This window comes from Sturnira hondurensis, unplaced genomic scaffold (assembly GCF_014824575.4).
Source record: "Sturnira hondurensis isolate 20B ecotype Veracruz unplaced genomic scaffold, ASM1482457v3 Scaffold0004998, whole genome shotgun sequence".
In the NCBI taxonomy this organism is placed as follows: domain Eukaryota; kingdom Metazoa; phylum Chordata; class Mammalia; order Chiroptera; family Phyllostomidae; genus Sturnira; species Sturnira hondurensis.
Window position 1 is genome coordinate 8,419,634 of NW_028077629.1, and position 19,252 is coordinate 8,438,885.

General features: G+C 39.4%; 1 protein-coding gene across 1 annotated transcript; it reads right to left on the reverse strand.

The window, feature by feature from the left end:
- Nucleotides 1–319: 319 nt before the first annotated feature.
- Nucleotides 320–13,823, reverse strand: MEPE (matrix extracellular phosphoglycoprotein). Its single transcript, XM_037046155.1, has 5 exons — nt 13,706–13,823; nt 10,524–10,589; nt 5,518–5,571; nt 4,471–4,560; nt 320–2,096 (listed from the first exon to the last, which is right to left on the reverse strand). Exons 2-5 carry the CDS (start codon nt 10,575–10,577, stop codon nt 648–650), a joined length of 1,647 nt encoding a protein of 548 aa, XP_036902050.1. The 5' UTR covers nt 10,578–10,589; nt 13,706–13,823; the 3' UTR covers nt 320–647.
- Between the last annotated feature and the right edge of the window lie 5,429 nt (nt 13,824–19,252).

Here is a 19,252-nt window from a genome sequence, read left to right on the forward strand (position 1 = left end):
ACCGAGGAAAGTGATAACAGCGGTTTGTTTCTGGAAGTTAAGTCTGCCTTATAGGAAGTTGCTTATGTGCTTAACGTGGGGAAGAGTCTGAAGCAGGATGCCTATCAGAGCAGAGGGACTGCAGAGGAAAAAGGAAGTGCTGGCTACGGCAGAGGGGCTGAGGGATGCTTTCCGGCTTTATCCAGCAGGTTAATTTCACAGCACCGCCTTTGACAGACACAGAACTAATCTGGCCACCTCTGAAATTAAGCACCACAGACGACAGAGCTTTCTTATCGATCATTTATTACAGATTACTATAGAAGATGTTTGTTTTCATGTCTACAAAGCAACAACAAAGGAAGTTTGACATTCACAAACTATTTTTAAATGACACCTATTCACATGTTTCCTACTACATAGATCCTTAATGAATTTTTTTCTTTAAAAAAGGTGGCATAACTTCAAATAGATTTGATAGTGCATCGTAACTTTGGATAGGATTCTATGCTATGACCACTAAAGCAGCAACAGCCCTCCCCGGGGGTTTACTCGGTTCCCTGCTCTCTCCTTCTTCACTGGGTCTGCTCTCAGGTGGCTGCCCTTCCCCGGCAAGTCACGGGTGTCCAGGCATTTGGACCTTCCTCCTGCTGGGAATGCCTGGCGCACTAGTCACCGTCACTCTCACTGGAGCTGCCACTGTCAGAGGACTCACTGCTGTCACGGCTTTTAGGGGGCCTAAACCTCCTGTGGGTATGGGGCCTTCTGTAGCCCCAGGAGCCTTTCCTTCGTGGTGTAGAGTTATTTTGTCTGTGGGCTGGATACTGATTTTTCCCACCGTGTGTTGTTATAGTCCTCTCGTTATTGGGGCCACTCTGGGAACCTATTTCATTGTCAAGACCATGAGAAGGAGTGAGCCGGCCTGGACTTTTGCCCTTACTTGGAAATCTTTGATTTTCATTTGAGGTCACTTGATTCCTGTTAAAATGTTCTGTACCTTTTCTACTACTCCCTTTGCCATTTTTTGGAATTTCATTATAGTTAGTACTTACAGCTACATCACTACTGCCTTCTTTTCTCTTCTCTTTCGAGGGCACATGAGGGTAATGAAACTCTACTTTCCCTTGGTGAGCATTCTGGCTGCCTGCGTCCACTCTGTTTCCTTCTTTTCCAGGGAGTTCCTTAAAATTAGTGCTGCCTATGATGTCGTTGCTGCCCTCCACTAGGCTTACACCAGCGGTATTTGCCTCTTGTCCCGTTTCATCCCTGGCCCCAATGGCATTTCTGCCACTTTCTGCTTTTTCTGGGATGTCATTATAACCCGGGCTTCCTGCTTCAGAATGAATAGTCTCAGCCTCACCGGGGCCAGATAACTCTGTTTGAACACTTGCACCTTCTAAGTCAGGGTCCATAGCTTCTCCTTTACTGGAAATGTCCTTAAAAGGTTGGCCATCTCCACTGAAAGGAGGGATGTCGTTTTCCCCCTTCTCTTGAACATCTGGATAGCCACTGCCTCCAAAATCACTGGGGATGTTTTTGAGTTTTGGGAACTGTTTTAGGTGGTCAGTCTTGTGGTGGATATGGTGGGTACTTTTGCTTTTTACTGAAATATTTGGGGCTTGCGGGTCTCTTTGATAATTCTTCTTACTTTTTGAGAGATCTTTAGCATCGTGCGCACTTGCTGGGATTTTGCTTTCAATTTTCCTGGGTTTGATCTCTTTGTTTTCTTTCCCCAACAGTTTAATCATAGCTTCTGGCTCCATTATATGTCGCATATTATTTCTGCTGAGAGCCGCACCATATTCTTCCTGGTCATGCAGTTCACTGACAGCGTTGTCTCCATCCTCAGGCCCCTTATTCCCGGTGGATTCAGGGTAAATGGGCATCTTCAGGTTATTGCCGGCATTTTTATTGTTACTAATGCTATAGTCTTTATTCATTGTCTGTCTATTTTCAATAAGATTTGGGGGCTTACTAATCTGGTTATTTTTATTGAATCCAAGAAGGAACAAATCTTTCTGTCTTTCTTGCACAATGTTTTCTTTAGATGATGCCTCTTGATTCCCTCTCTTGCCAGAATGGTGAAGAGTGGTATAGTCTTTGTTTTTTCCTTCCTGCTAAAGTGTAATTTTTAACACAGATTATTTTATTTTATATTTTTAATCTAAAAAATCTTAGCATATATATATGCTCACACACACCTCACAACCAGATACTTAATAAAAAGATTCTATTAACTCAATAGAGATTTGTTAGTAGAGCTAATTCTGGAATGACCCAAGCATGTTTTAAAAAGAAAGAAGAATAAACAGGTTTGAAGGATGGGTAAGATTCAGATACCTCAAAGGGAAGTGGTGATAATATATTAAGAATAAGTAGTGTATTAAAATGTTTGGACACATGAGACACTTGAAAGATAATATAAATAAAATTATAAGTTTGGAGTAGAAAAATCCTAAAGAAGAGAATAAGAAATAAATTTGGAAATGTAGATTAGGGTTTGATTTTTGAAGGCAGACAGAGTGTGGTCCTCATCTTGTGACTAGTGAGTAATCGCCAGTGACATGGAGTTCATGTTTTTAAAAGTGTTTTATCTTACATTTCCATGTTCATTTCTTTCTTTCTCTCTCTCTCTCTCAAACATAGTACTGTCCACTTAGAAGCCTGCCTGTTTTTATACGTGTATCTTATTAATGTTAGAAGCAGTGAGGAAATTGTTGAGTCTTCTCACACTTGACTTTCAAGATGAAATTGGTTCATGGAACTGCTCTCTATCCTTATGAAGCTGGCTAATATGCAGTATGCAAAAGTTGCTACTTATAGTATTTTTAAGCAGTAACTCAAAATGATTTATTTGTGGGAGTTATGACATCATTATTTACTAATCCTTTATTTGGCAGGTGTATTCTGAAAATAAGATTTTGCAATGGGGAAAAAATAAAACAGAAAAAAAACTTTATAGTGGGATATTTCTAGAAGTATTTTAAATATTTGACTTATTTTAAGACATTACATTCTGGCAAGTCATACATAAACATTTATATTTTCCTTTGCAATCAAGTTCATTTGCTTACTGCTACTATATTCTTTTGAGTTAAATAGGTGCATTAGAAAATGAGTAGATTATAATAATTTCTTGTTAATTTGTTCCCTCTGTACTCTGAAGTGGGAAGTTTTATTTTATATATGATGCTTTTACTGCTTCTAAAACAGTAGCATAAATACTAATGAATAGTGAGAATTTGACTAAAGACCAAATAGAGTTCTTGTATAAATGAGAACATTAAAAAAGAATTTTAAATTGTGGTATGTGGTGGTCACTTATTTCTGCCTTTGCTCATGTTCAATGATTACCAACTGCATTGCTGATGGTGTGACCCCAAATCAGTTGGCTGGTCTGATTTCCTCTGCTCTGCTTTTCTACATTCACGCCTTCACTCATGTTATTCTTTTCATGGAGAATAGCCTCTCCCACCCACTTGTTTGGTCAAACCCCACTCTTCTTCTGAGACTCAGCTCAATCGTTTCCATTACGCAGTTTTCCCTGAACACTGGGCTAGAAACTAATCTTTTTTACCCCAGGCTCTATAGCGTGCTATTTGGAGTGCCACTTTGCACATCTGTCTTGGGTTCATGGTTTTTGTAAGTGCCATTTGTTTCTTTTAATTGTTTTCCTTTTATAATTCTAACATTCTGGAGGGAAAGAATTAAGTTTTTTTCAGCCATTTTATCTCACATGGCATCTTGCACAGTTGGAAGAGCTCAATACACATGTGTTATAACAAGTAAGTTTAACAGGCAGTTAGTCTTAGAGTTGCATCTGAAGAATATTGAGCAGAACAAAACAACATTCTAAAGGGAAACTATAACTTTAATGGGAAACGAAGCCAGATTTGGAAAAAGAACTAGTCCTTTTTGCTGATGGCATTTTAAGCTGTGTCCAGCTCTTTGGCCAATGAATTTTTTAAAAGAGACTGAGTGAAAAGAATTATTGTTCCATTCTAGTGACAAGGCCCTCATTCTTTCTCTTCTGCATATCCTGACACAGATGGCGTCCCCCGTGGAATAATTTAAGGGACACTAAAATGTGTTACTCTTTAGGCCAAAATGACTTCTAGTCCTCACTATTAGAGTATGTGGTAGAGTATGTCTAGAAAACCTCCTTATAAAAAACATTAATCGAAAGCAATATAACAAAAAACTCATGGGCACCCAGAGACCACCAGTCCCACACCTGCCTCAGCAGATCCTGAAGCTGGGCGGGATGTGGGCCAGGGCGTGGGGTGGCCCACCTGTGTCACGAAGACTGGGGACACAGAGTTCTGTGGCAGAGAGGCTTGGGGATCCTGGGATGTGGGGAAGGACGAAGGCACGAGCCACAGGCAGAAACCCCAGAGCAGGAAGAAGTAAACTGCCTCCTGTATGACTTCCCCTGGCATTAGTCCAGAGCTTGACTCAGGGTAGGGATCATTACTCAGAGATTCAGCTTACCTTCATGTTAGTTTGGTTTTTCCTCCCAGATGGTGTGTAAACACACTTAATATAATACCCATGTTTCTCATGGTGACCCTTGTACGTTATCTACAAAAATACAACATTACATTAAGATGAGATTATCCCTCACTAAGAAGTTTCCTGTTCTCTTTTTGACAGTACAGATTTTTTTTAAACTTGGAAGTCTAATTCTCCATCTAACAAACGGCAGTACTTCCTATAACCACAGGAGGGCGTATGCCAACCAATTCCTGAAGATAGTAACTTGTTTCTCTTTTCTATCTCTAACTCAGTTTTCCCCAAGTATGACTATCAATTGCCCTCTTTCCCAGGGTGTATCAATTTGATTGCCAAATTTCAATAGAAATGGATCACTTGGAAATATTTTCAGGTGGGAGGAGGCAGGAGCATTTAGAAGAAAGGCAGATTTTACAGTATAAATGTCTGATGTCAAAATGCCAAAACTCACAGCATGAGAAAATTCAGGCCCTTACATTTTTAGTTTTTGCCTTTGTAATTTTCAGCTGAGACAGAGGACAGAGGACAGAGGATTGTTAGTTCTTGGAACAGAATTTTCTGAGGCTGCCAGAAGAAACCATGGCAGGCAGAAGTAAGCTGCAATTTGGTGACCCAAAAAGCTGAGGGAACTTGTTTAAATTTAATGCGTATGGAAAGCTGACTCCATGTAAACAGAGCTCCCCATGAAGACTTATTAAGGTTCTTCCCTTTGTTTTCCCCTCATGTATTGCTTTGTTCTGATGTATCTGCGTAGAAAAATAGTTCGCTAATAACAATAGCCCCAAATTTTTACTCACTTACTCCTTTGAAGGAAGAAATCATAGTAAAGGGATATCTCCATTCAGAATGCTTTTCTCCTTTCTGTCACACATTGTATAAACTAGAGTGTCAAAATTTTGTTGTATAATTTTGTATTTCCATTCTAAGTGCGCAAGAATATTTGGACAGTTAAAATTTTCCCCTGACTGATTTTTTTTCCTTTACAGAGTTAAAATGGTTTTATTTGAGAAGAAGAATTCTGTTTACCCTCTGTTCTTCCACACAGTCTTGCTTAGTTTTCTCAGCCTGTGGCTGAACCATCTGAAAGGAAACAAGAAATAAAACTTCACCAAACACGCATTCCTTCATTTAATTCTTCAAACAGCAAGTCTTTTATTTTTGTCCTATGGGGTTACACTACTCAGTGTGGAAAGTCATCCTGACCAGGGAGGACGGACGCTCCGCCACAGAAACACTGGTTCCAGTCTTACAGGAGGTGCCCCATTCCTCCCCCAGAGGAAACACCATCCCACCCCCATTACCAAACCCCGTTCAAGCTCGGAGAAACCTCCAGGCTGGGGAGGTGTGGGGCTCCACGTGAAAAAGCTCGGCTGTCACTGGTATCTATTGAAAAAGAAGTTTTCACCGGAACACTGGGTGTTGTTTAGTCAGTGAACCCCAATCAGAGTTCAGTGATTTGGACTTCATATGCATTAACTGTATAAGTTCAGTAATTGCTGCGTTAAGTCAAGATAAGATGCTACTGATTATCCTGCAAGAGTAAAACCATAGCTCTGCATGTGAAGGGAAGCACCACACCTAAGGATGGGACTTTATTGTTGCCAGTCACCTTGGCAGGTGTTTCTTTCAGGGGAAGGAAAATGGAGTGACTTGCGAATTGGCACAAATACTTCTCTTGATCTGACATGAAAGTATCAGAATACGTTGAGTGTACCTGGGGACAAGAGGTAGAGAGAGGCCAGAAACTAAAAAGACGGAGACCCAGACATCTTGTTCCAGACTCAAGCTAAAATGTAGGCGTCACAGGAGCACATGCAGAGAAGGACCCGAGAATACTTCAGCAAGCTTGCCATAGAAGCAACAGACGCACCAATTCTTTTATTCTCAGTTTTTAAAATTTCCTTATTTATTTTTGAAACTCCTAGGTTATCTTAGATGTGGCAAGAGAAACTGATGGGTAGGCTGGTTTGTGTCTGAATGCCTGTGCTGAAGTGGTGTGAGTTGTGTAGCAATAGATGAGCAATTATCCTGTTTGCTTTCAGATTCCCTATTTCTGCTTTCTCTGTGATGGTCCCCACAAACAGTATTTCCTGAACTCCTTTGTTGTCTGGCTGCAGTCTGGGTTTGGCTAAAGGGAGATGGAGCCTGAGACTGAAGGGTAAAAGGAGAAAGAAGCCACGGTATGTCCTTCCACGCTCTCTCACTTTGGGGCTGCATCTCCAGAGTTGGAGGCATCTCCTTCGAGGTCCTAGTTCCTGCCACTCCCCACCCACCCCCAGCGCCACCCCAGGGCACCGAGAACTCTGCCTCCTTCCATATTCCTGCAGCCCAAGGCCTGGTAGTGTCTTCAGTCTTTGTGTGGCCTCATCACCCTTGATTTGCCCTTTCTGTTCATCCTGTGCTTTATGACCATTCTCCTATTGAACCCCAGGTCATGAATTGTGTTTTCCTGACTCTACCTGGACTGATGAAATCATGTTAGATACAATTAACTCAGAACTTTAGTAAAAGTGCTCTGTTGGCTGAGCTCCAAGGCAGATCTGCCTAACATTCCATTCCATTCCAGAAACAAAAGTAGTTTGTTAGTCACAGATACAGAGAATAGACTGGTGATTGCCAGAGGGGAGTGGGGAGAGGGACGGGCAATATAGGTGAGGGGGACTAAGATGTACAAACTTCAAGTTATAAAATAAGTAAGTCACTAGGATGCAATGTACACCCTAGGAAATATGATCAATAATATAGTAGCACAATAACATTGTATGGTGACAGATGGTAACTAGACTTACCATACTGATCATTTTATAATGTAGAAAAATATTGAATCACTATGTGGTAAGCCTGAAACTAATATAATATTGTCTGTCAAATATAATTCAACTTTTAAAAGACAGAGAAGTACACATTAAAGAAATAGTGTGATATAACTTTATACTCATTGGATGGGGGTCTAGAGGAAACGGTAGTATGATACACGTTGGTCGTGAGAACATTAAGATACTTAGTATTTTGGGAAGAAAATACAGCAACATTTATCAAAAAATACATGTCCCCATCTATTCAACACTTCCATTCTAGGAAACCTATCTGGTATAAACACTAAAGGACAAATCTTGCCATAAAAACATAAGTACAAGTTTGTATGAAAAAAGTGTTTGTCAATGATACCTTATATTTATACACTTATATTTATATTTACACTTTACAGTGTAAATTGCTTTCATATAAATGATCTCATGTGATCCCTATAATAACTCTTGTGAAAAAGGAAGGAGAAGAAATAGAATTGCCTACAATTACCTAGCTAGTAGTAGTAGCCAAAGTAAAGGAGATATTTTGACTTAAATCTTCTGTCTCGAAGTCCCAGGATTAAAATAATAATTTTTAAATGGCCCGATATATGAAAAAACATATTTAATAACAAGAGGTAATGTTTCTGTAGTTTATATTAAGTCCATTCAGGCATATTTTATAATTTTATTTTTATTGCCTTTTTTATGTTGGTTCTTCTATGATCTTGTGCACATAAATTTAGATCATTGCACCACTTCTCAAAAATATCAAAACAGTAAAAACACGTCTTGAAAGGGGGCTACAGGAAAAATGAAACATAAAAATTAGATGGGTAGATATTAACTTAAAAAATAAATGACACTTTGGGGAATTTGGCATCTTCTTACAGAACACAACACATATGCATGTATTAAAACATATTTGATAGTTTAGAGTACCTTAATATAGTTCACAATAAAAAATCATGAACTTAATGACCAAGTAACTTATAAAAAAGTCTTTACACTATAATTGCATATTGATGCATATTAATTAAATTCTATGGCCCAATAATCATCTTTTATTTTTTCCTATTTCTGAATTTTGGTTTTGAAGGAAACCAGAAATGTTACTCCAAATATGCCTCTTTGCTGAAAGCATTTGAAAAGTTGTGAGCGGAAGTTTCCTCCTCTTCTGCCTAAAGGCAGGAGGCAAATTCTACTGGAGACAGATGCTCACCAATCCAGAGACCACACTAAAGGGATCTGCAAACAAACCTTGTTAAACTAATGCTCCTGGCTGGTGTAGCTCAGTGGATTGAGCGCGGGCCTGCGAACCAGAGGATCGTGGTTCGATTCCCAGTCAGGGCACATGCCTGGGTTGCAGACCGGTTCCCTGCAGGCCAACTCCCAGCAGGGGACGCACAAAAAGGCAACCATACATTGATGTTTCTCTCTCTCTCCTTCCCCTCTAAAGATAAATAAATAAATAAATAAAATTAAAAATAATAAAAAAAAATAATGCTGATCTTCTTATGTGAGGAGGAGCAGGAATAAGACTACCCTCAGCCCAGAAGTTTTGTGTTGTCAATTCCTCACAAATCTATTGTTTCTTTGTCTAAAAGGTATAAAAGTTTCTGGCTCTAGTCATTTCTTCAAGTCTTCATTCTCTTGTGAAGACCCCCATACACATATAAAAATTTAGTAAAGCTTGTATGCTTTTTTTCCTGTTAACATATCTTGTCAGTTTAATTTTCAGACCCACCCAGGAACCCTAGGAGGATTGAGTAAAACTTTTTTCTCCCCTATTGCTCATCTAGTTCCAAAACATATGTAAATGATGTAATATATACCAATTTCCGATTCCAACAACCTATTATTAAAAATTTTAGATAATTGCTCAAATAGAACCTATATGTCTTGGAGAAAGTATCATATTTACTTACTTATAATTCCAAATTGTGTCTCTATGTCTTTGCAAAACCTCTTTCATTTGAAATATGCCCCCTTCCATTCTTCCCCCCATCCACTTGGCCATTCTCCTGGGCTCCATTATGGCCCTGCACTGGAGACAACCTCATCTCCCTCTGCCGAGCAACACTGGCACCTGATTTTGACCAGTGGCCACTGGATTGAGGTTCACATAGCACATTTACTGGAAAACAGCTGGAGAATTCCTTGGACTGTGTCACTCAAAATAGATTCATCCTAGGCTGGTGGGATTGAGCTGGGTCAGCAAGACCTTCTCAGTGCACAGGGTGCCTGAGCACATGACGATGTGGCCCTGACTGAGCTAAGCTGTGGGATTTGGGCCTGGCTGATGTGTATTTTAAGCAGAATGGCCCCACAGGACTGTTAGAGGCTGTGAGCAATGAGGGGACAAGCTTTCCTCAACTTCTGCTGTCCTCACCCAATGACATGGTTCATGCTTGTCAGTGGGTTACCCAACTGGTCACCCACTCACTCAGGACCTATATTTAAGTACTTCTGGCAACAGAGTAGCCACTCATTTCCATGGCTCTCCAACTGAAAAGGTTACTCTGGGAAGTTAGGATGCTTTCCAGACATTATGTAATTGGCAATGTAATTGTAATTGCAATTGCATTGCAGAAAATACCAGTAACACTCAGCATTTTCACAAGATAATTTAGTCACATCCTGAGTACTCATCTGGGTGAATCAGAGAGAAAAAGAGACACAAAGGGAAATTGGAGCTCAGTTTGGGTTGAACTTGGCACTTCCTCTCATCTTTAGTCTCACTAATGAAGGGAAGCACACTACCAGGATCTCATGGTGCTAAGGTGTTGCAAAAATTACAGAAAAGTTTTGGTTCCTCTATGTTGCCATGTATTTGCAAAATCTAGTTGGTTAGCCTTAAAATATTCAAGTCTTTTTTCTTTAGTTTTCAGTAAAATATTGAAAAGGTCTTTTGACATGTGGTAAGTTGAGTCTCTGAGCATTTACTCATTCATGTTAGTGGATTTCAAGCATCGTTGCTGGCTCTTGGTTTTCCCAAAAGTACTCTTTCTGGTTTTTCTTAAAAGGCAATGTGCGGACATCTCGTAATCCAGCACATGTGTATTAAAGGCCTCCTTGGTGGCAGGCTTTGGTGTCAAGTGCTAGATGCGTTCTTTTTGCTTGGTACTGTATTGTCACTGAACTAGGTAAGTGCTGCTGATGTGAAAAGACATTGCTGAAGAGAAAAACAGATGAAGAGAACAATAGAATTTACCACACATAACTAAAACGGGAAATGCTTACTAGTTCCGCCCAGGTCAGACAGAAAAGAAGTAGTCCCAGGCAGACAATTTGCATCTTTGAGAATCTCTGTGAAAAGACAATATATATATATTTTACCCTACAGCATTGCCAATTACAACTGAAACTCTAAGTATAAATATATCACAAAGTATACAAACACCATTCCCCCTACAAGTCCTTTTTTAAGGAAAAAAACCTCCTTGTAATTTACTTATATTCAAGCGTGGATGCTTAAATGTAAGTGCTTTCATAGGTCTAATTATTCCAATATGAAACTGAAAATTGTCCAATGTTATTGAGGGAATGAGGTCAGTTATTAGAAATAAATTGTACAAACACTTATTTGCTTCATTGTCAGCCCAAACTTTTCCTTATTGTCTTTAGAAAGATCATTTACTTTATATAATTTGTAATAACATTAAGTTAGTATAGCAGCTTATAAGATACTTTTTAAATGGTTTGTCAGGGTAGCAGCCTCCACAGTGAGGAATACAATCTTGTCTGCTACCTGGCTGGTGCCCCGATCAGTGTACTCACGTCATTAGCAATGTGTCTGATCAGGTGCCCATCCATGGGCTGGAGAGGGAAACAACTTGTGTGATAGTTATATTACTAGCTAACATGTACTGAGTGCTAAAATGAGCCACGCATTATTCTAAGTATTTTACACGTGTTCAATTAATTGAGCCTCATAATAGCTTTCTGAGTTAGGTGGCTCATCATTCCTATTTCATAGGTTAGGAAATAGACACAGAAAGTCAAATAACTTGCCCCAGAATTCCCAAGTATTAAGGGGCAAAACTGAAATAAAGAACCTGGCAATGTAGATAGAGAGCTAGTATGTTTTTAATCAAAACTTTATACTGCCTCAAACATTTCTATTATTTTACTTATTACAGAAAAGTCTAAATGTAGTTGATTTATGGGCAAATTATGTTTTATATTGGGATCAACAAAATTATATTTAAAATGTTAACATTTACCTGTGGATAAAGGTACATGTTTAATGCTTTGGTAAATATATTAAGGGCCTCTAGTTAGTTCACTTAAGTGGCCATTAGATTGAGGAAAACAAGTCAACATAACCTTGGATTACAAATCTGTTGCATTTGATAAATAGTTAAGTATTTTACTATCCACCACACAGTCATATAGCAACCAACATGAGAGTAAGAAAGTTACCCCACTCTGAGAATACTTGGGGGAAATCACTTTTAGTGAGGAAATAATCTGAATACTGTTGTAATCTTTAAACATCTCAGGGTAAAAACACTTTTATTTGGAAAAATAAATATAACTTTCATATATCCTGAAATCCTAGGCCACTCTCTTCAAAATTAATACAGTCTTAAGAAGCTTAAGTCTAACTATAATGTAGCCACCCAAACATTTTAGAGATCAGGACAACACAAGTCACTTATTAAATGACTTAATGCTGAGAACTGTCAGCAAAGACAATACCAGCACCAGTGGGGTTGGGAAGCGCGACTACGACGCCGCCGTTACCCTTGTTCTGGTTGCTAAGCGGAGGTACAGAGCAATGTCAGAGCCTCTCTGTTGTGGATCTTGATGATGCTGACAGTCACATCAAAGAAACATGGCCATCGCTTTTAGTTGACAATTTCTAGAGCTTAGTAACACACTTTCTATTCTATAAAATAAAGTACTAAGTATTACACACTTGTGCTCAGGAGAGAATACCTTCAATTTGTACTTATTTTTCAAAAGTAATCTCTCTACCTGATTGGCGTGCATCCTGAAAATGTAAACAATTACATTGTAAAGATATAAAGAACGTCAAGAAAGCCAAATTACCTGGTATCTTTTACCTCCAGAATACCTGGGTTCTTCTGCAGGCTTAGCAGTTTCCGGGCATTTTGCTGAAATTTAAAGTTTGTTAGAGTCCCCAATGGCCAATCAGCATTGGCTCACCTAGCACTAGCAGAAACAATTTGTTACCAGTGCCCACAGATAACCATAGGGGGCAAAGTAATTTTAATCTAAAAATGTTTTTGTGGTGGAAAGCTGCTATCAAATGTTCCAGAAAGTGGGATAAACCAAAAATATAAATAGCTCAGTTTGGTATATCATGTTGTCAGATAATTAAAATTGATTTTAGAACTATTAATTTGGACTGACTGGATAGCTAACAAGTTTATAAATGGAAAAAGCTTTAGCTATCTTTTATGTAGAAAGTTTATCATTTCCATTTTGTCTGAATTAAATTCAGCAACATTTAACAAAAGTATCGAGTTCCTATTGTGTGACAGGCATTGAGGAACCAGTGAATAAAACAGAAAAATAAGCTCTGTTTTCATGGAGTTTATAATTTGGTGGGGAGTCAGATAAACAGAATAAATAACATGTATTACATTAGACAGTCACACAGACAGTCTAAGAAAAAAAAACTTTGCAGGGAGGGAGTGTGGACACTAGGTTAAAATTTAAGTAGGGAGTCCTGGGAAGGGCTCATGGGGAGATTGACTTATGAGTGAGGCTTGTAGACATATGACTGTCCAAGGGAAGAGCATTCGAGGTAGACGGAAGCAGAATAGGAGAGCCCAGAAGCAAGAGCCTGCTGGTTTGTTCCAGAAACAGAGAAGAGATCAGCTTGGCTGAAGGGAATGACAAGGGCAATACAGGAATAAGGTCAGAAGGGCATCAGATGGCAGATGATAAAGGGCCTATGGGCCACAAGCCAAGTCTTGTGAGAAGGAAGCCCTTGGAGGTTTTAGGCAGAGGACTAACTGAGGGAGTGAATGAAGTAAAAAGAGGCAGAGGCTGGAAGTTCTTTAGGTAATCTGAGGAAGAGCTGGTTGGGACTTGAACCAGAGTGGTAGCAGAAGGGATGGGGAGAAGTGGTTATATTTTGAATATGTCTTGAAAGCAAAGTGCTCTGAGCAACACTCTAACCTTATGAGTATCTGCTATAGCTTTTTCTGTAAGCCAGCCTCTAGCCTTTGTCACGGACCAGAGGTGGTGGGCCACCTATTCGGCCACCGGCCCTACAGGTAACACCAGCATCAAGGAATAATGACAGGGACCAACACAGGTAACTATGCTATTCACTTAGCTTTTATTAATGCAGATTCAATCCAAATCTGTAATAACCCAGTAACAATAATAATCACTCAGAAACAATCAGCAATAACATCACACAAGAGAACTGGGGGATAGCAAACCTGAGTCCCAAGAGTCCAGATCAGGTCCCTGTCCAGGGGGTCAGCATCTTGCAAGGCAGAGTCTACCACCGCTTCAGAGGCAGCTAGGGCAGTGTCAATCAGAGCAGCAGAGCATCTCTCAGCCGTCTCATCTCCTCTCCGCTGTCTCAGCTGTGAGTTCTAAGGTTTTTGCTTTCATACTATTGTAGGATGCAATGTTGCATCAGCCTCTGATTAACACATGGTGTTCTGTGCTACCTCAATAAGCACATGTTGATTGTGTTGCTCTACTGAGTGTGCTCTGAGAGGGTGGCATTACCCTTTTAGGTAAGCACCTGTTGCCTACCACGTTGTACTGCACCTGCTCAAGAGGTTTCATCATCCCTCTGAGTCATTGCTCTACTGCGCATGCTCTAAATACGGCTTCGTAGTTGACAGGACTGACACCATCTTAGTTCAGTCCTGCTCTCCACATTAAGCCAATGGAATCAGCTGATGCAGGAGATGTGGGTCATGAGAGAAAACCAAGCATAAAAAACGACACCAAGTTTTTTGCTTTGAACAACTGGTGGAATAAAGCTGCCTTCTACTGACACAGGGAAACTGCAGAAGAAGTTTGGGGAGAGATATTGAGAGTTTGGGTTTGGATGTGAATGCATTTACATTAGAACTATATGTGAAAGATCAATAGAAGATAAAATTATTTTCCCCATACCAAGTGATAAGCTCTACCTATAAACACAACTTTAACAGATTATGAGTGATATCTAATAAGAGTTAAGTGTAAATTTCCAATTTCTCCTAACTCCCAAAACAGACAAAAACATGAAGCACAAATAGCTCTTGGTTAGCTTTAGCTGAGAGAATAGTGTCTTTTCTAGTTCAGGATAATCCTTACTTTGCTTCATCCAAATTCTGAAGCTCTTCCAAGAGTCTGTAGCTGGTTTTTAAAACACTTGCCAGGACTAAAATTTGAGCTATTGAGCTGGGGTCACTGTTGATTCACAATCATTCAACCGTGAATCCTGGAGTATTTGAACATAGTCACTGACAATGGAAACATGTAACTTTATTAGCTTTGGAGTCAAACTTACCTGAGTTCAAATACTGACTTGCTGCGGTCAGTTGCTTAAGCAACTAAATTGAACTTCTGTAAACCTGAATTTCTCCATCTGAAAATGGGGGGAGCATAGTAATAAGCTAAATTTTCTTTGAATGATTAATCCAAGTGTTATTCTAGATGTGGTACATTAACTCATTTAATGTTTACAAGAACTCTACTCTGTAGGCACTGCTATTATCGTCCTGATTTTAGTGATGAGACGTAAAGCAGTTAAGTGACTTGGTTAGGGTCACTTAGCTAGCAAGTATGAAAAGGCAGAATTTGTAATTAAACAATCTGACTCCCAAGTGAGGTTTGAGAACCACGGCATTATACTGTCTCATAAAGTCAGCATAAATATAAATTGACAAATATCCACAAGGTGCTTAGACCAGTAGCTGATTCTAAATTAAATGATAAATAAATGATATCTATCCATCCCAGCCAGTCTTCCTATTATGAAATAATCTGGTATTCAGATAACATCCTTCTGTACCTCCTTCTGTCCTGTTTTCCTGCCATATCTTCCTCTAGGACTGATTTGACAAGGGGGAAAAAAGCAAAGTAGGGGAAAATAGTAGAATTGAAGTTTAAGAGCTATTCTCTAGGCATCCTAAATATTAATGACCAGAATTTCATCAAAGCACAAAGGATTTCGGTGATCCGGATACAGACTAACAAGGACATGGGAATAAAGGAGACAACAAGAAAGAGTGCTGTAAGACTGAACAACAACAAAAGCTATGGGAAGGGAAGACAGATGTGAATAGCACAAAAATGCCTGTTTTGACATTCCTTTAAGGCAAGGAATAATCAGGAGTTTCTGTAACAATTAGTAATGAAATGTTTTAAGGTTGTACATCATAACATAGTATTGACTTTATACTTTTGAAAGATCAGTTAAAGTAAGCACCTGTATGTGCTTCATATATGGCACAGCCTTAGAAAATGTTGATTTTTTAATTGATATTATTGTAGTTTCAGACATTGCTTTTCTTTGTTTTTCATTTTCCCAAAAAACTTTAGGGTGTATGAAAGAGATCTCCCCTTTATTCAAGTCATGGGATAACATCTAATTTTATGTAGATGAAGTTGTATTCTACAAGAGAAACTTCATAGAATTATAAGAGGAAAAAGTTGATATAACTACTAGCCCTACTGAGGAGTAACTGGCAGTGGCTAAATATATATGCTCCCAAAGCTAAAATGAATTCAAAGTTTAAAAAAATTCAACTTGAGCTTTAAATTTAGAACCTACAATTAACAAAAGCAAAAAACAAAAAGCAAAAAAACCAGCCTCTTCTGACTGGAGGGTTGCAGAGAAAAAGCTCTAGGGGAGAAACAGTGAGACTGTCCAAATTCTGTGAAGGGGGAGTGCTACTTCTAACCTCTTGTAGCTTGTTCCCTGGGTTGGTCTTGAGCTTCAGAAATTCAACATACATTTTCTAAAGTTGTTTTGTAATAAGTAGTTTTGCTTTAAATTTCTTAGGAACGAATAAACAAAGTTAAAGATCAGGGTTCTGTAAAAAAAAGGTTATCTATCCTCACACCATCTCGATTTAACTAGAAAACAACACAAAGTAAAATGAAACTAGGAAGCAATACAAAAGGGCAAGAAATGGACACTTGAACTTTCCCCAAGTTCTTGGTTCATGGTGCAAGTACAGATATTTCCACCAATGCTGCACTTGCCTGGCTTTTCTGGGCCAGGCTGATATTGTTCCTCAAATAGATTTCAAGAGAAAAGTACCTCATGGAACTTGTTTCACTTTGTGGTGGCTTTTAAAACTTCTTACCCCTAACTTGAAAGAGAACAATCATTTAAAATATTAGCTAACTAGGAACTTACAATTTTCCACTATTGTACCCTCATTCAAGAATAAGAATTTGTTTCTTTGTTTTGTTTTGTTCTGGTCTATTTCTTGAACCTCTTACTCATCTTCTCTCTACTTGTGCTCTAGGACCAGTTGATTTGGTATACATTTTTTTTTGGCTTAGCATTGTAGGCAATCTTTTAATCCACTGTCCCAAATTATCCTTAAAACTATTGGGTAACACATTCCTCTGTATCATCTTAAGCAGTTAGACATAAACATGTAAAACATATATATTTTTTATGGCCATTCTTGGCCATTCTTCTGGTCAAGATGGAGGCACAGGTAGACATACTGTGCCTCCTCACACAACCAAAAGAAGGACAACAACTATTTAAAAACAAAAATCAACCAGAACTGACAGAAAATTGAACCGTCTGGAAATCTGACAGCCAAGGAGTTAAAGAAGAAACTTTCATCTAGATGGGAAGGAGGGGCGAAGACAGGTAGCCAGGGCAGAGAAGGCTCGCAGCAAAGCCAGGGCTGGCAGACCCAGTGAGGCAGTGGATTGTGGAGGGGCGTGGAGCCCAAGGCAGCTGGCTGACTGGGAGGTCCCACATTCTCATGCAGATAAACCAGGTGAAACTGGAGAGCAAGACAGACTGTGCAATCCAGGGTTCTAGTGCAAAGAAATAAAGCCTCAAAACACCTGTGGGGGTTGAGGTGGTTGGAGAGACTCCCAGCCTCACAGGAGAGTTTGTTGGAGAGACTCACAGGGTCCTAGAATATACACAAACCCACCCACCCTGGTGCTGAGCAATCAGCACCAGAAGGGCCCAATTTATTTGTGGATAGTAGGGTAAGTGACTGAAATTTGGCAGAGAGTGGAGCAAGTGCCACTGTTTTCTCTGGGACCCCTTCCCCACATATAGCTTCACAACCCAACAATGTAGGCTGCCCTGCCTGGGTGAACACCTAAGGGTCCTCCCCTCACTACATAATAGGTGCTTCAAGATAAACAAAAATGTCCCAAATGAAAGAACAGATCAAAGCTCCAGAAAAAATACAACTAAGCAATGAAGAGGGAGCCAACCTATCAGACACACAGTTCAAAACACTGGTAATCAGGATGTTCACAGAACTGGTTGAATTTGGTCACAAATTAGAGGAACAAATGAAGGTTATGCTAATTGAAATAAAAGAAAATGTACCGGGAACCAATAGTGATGGGAAGGAAACCAGGATTCAAATCAATGATGTGGACCAGAAGGAAGAAAGAAACATCCAATCAGAAAAGAAAGAAGAAGCAAGAATTCAAAAAAATGAGGAGAGGCTTAGGAACCTCCAGGACATTTTTAAACATTCCAACATCCAAATTATAGGGGTACCAGAAGGAGAAGAGGAAGAGCAACAAGTAGAAAACTTATTTGAACAAATAATAAAGGAGAACTTCCCCCATCTGGTAAAGGAAATAGACTTCCAGGAAATCCAGGAAGCTCAGAGAGTCCCAAAGATGTTGGACCCAAGAAGGAACACACCAAGGCACATCATAATTACATTAGCCAAGATTAAAATGAAGGAGAGAATTCTAGAAGCAGAAAGTGATAAGGGGACAGTCACCTACAAAGGAGTGCCCATCAGACTATCAGCAGATTTCTCAAAAGGGACCTTACAGTCAAGAAGGGGCTGGAAAGAAGTATTCAAAGCCATGAAATCCAAGGACCTACAGCCAAGATTGCTCTATCCAGCAAAGCTTTCACTTAGAATGGAAGGGCAGATAAAGTGCTTCTCAGATAAGGTCAAGTTAAAGAAGTTCATCACCAAGCCCTTATTATATGAAATGTTAAAGGGACTTATCTAAGAAAAAGAAAATAAAAAATATGAACAGTAAACTGACAGCAAACTCACAATAATTAGCAACCACACCTAAAGCAAAAACAAAAACAAACTAAGCAAACAAGTAGAACAGGAACAGAACCACAGAAATGGAGATCACATGGAGGGTTATGAACAGGGGAGTGGGAGGAGGACTGAGGGGGAAAAGGTACAGAGAATAAGTAGCATAGATGGTAAGTAGAAAATAGGGGTAGAGTAAGAATAGTATGGGAAAAGGAGAAGCCAAAGAACTTATAAGTATGACCCATGGACAGGAACTAAAGGGGGGGAAGGTGGGTGGGAGAGGGTGTGCAAGGTAGAGAGGAGTGAAGGGGGGGAAAATGGGACAACTGTAATAGCATAATCAATAAAATATTAAAATAAAAATAATAGCATTAAACATTTTCATGTATTCTAACATAAAATGACTACCTTCTAATTTATATACACAACAAATGCATGGCATTTCCCTTCTGAACCAATGGGGAAATCTTTATAGTGTAAAAGAGGAAAAGAGTGGCCCTGGCTGGTGTAGCTCAGTGGATTGAGTGTGGGCCTGCGAACCACATGATCACGGTTCGATTCCCAGTCAGGGCACATGCCTGGGTTGCAGGCCAGTTCCTAGCAGGAGACTCATGAGAGGCAACCGTACATTGATATTTCTCTCCCTCTCACCTTCCCTTCCCCTCTAAAGATAAATAAATAAAATCTTAAAAAAAAAAAAGAGGAAAAGAGTGGAAAACAGGGGATTGTTAAGCCATCTTCTCTCTCCCATAT

Coding starts and splice junctions, on each gene's coding strand:
- MEPE (XM_037046155.1), bottom strand. CDS start 10,577: ATGCAAATTGTCTGCCTGGGACTACTTCTTTTCTGTCTGACCTGGGCG. Junction 5,572..10,523: donor GTCTGACCTGGGCGGAACTA/GTAAGCATTTCC, acceptor GTTTCCTTTCAG/ATGGTTCAGCCACAGGCTGA. Junction 2,097..4,470: donor AAAACCAAACTAACATGAAG/GTAAGCTGAATC, acceptor ATTACACTTTAG/CAGGAAGGAAAAAACAAAGA.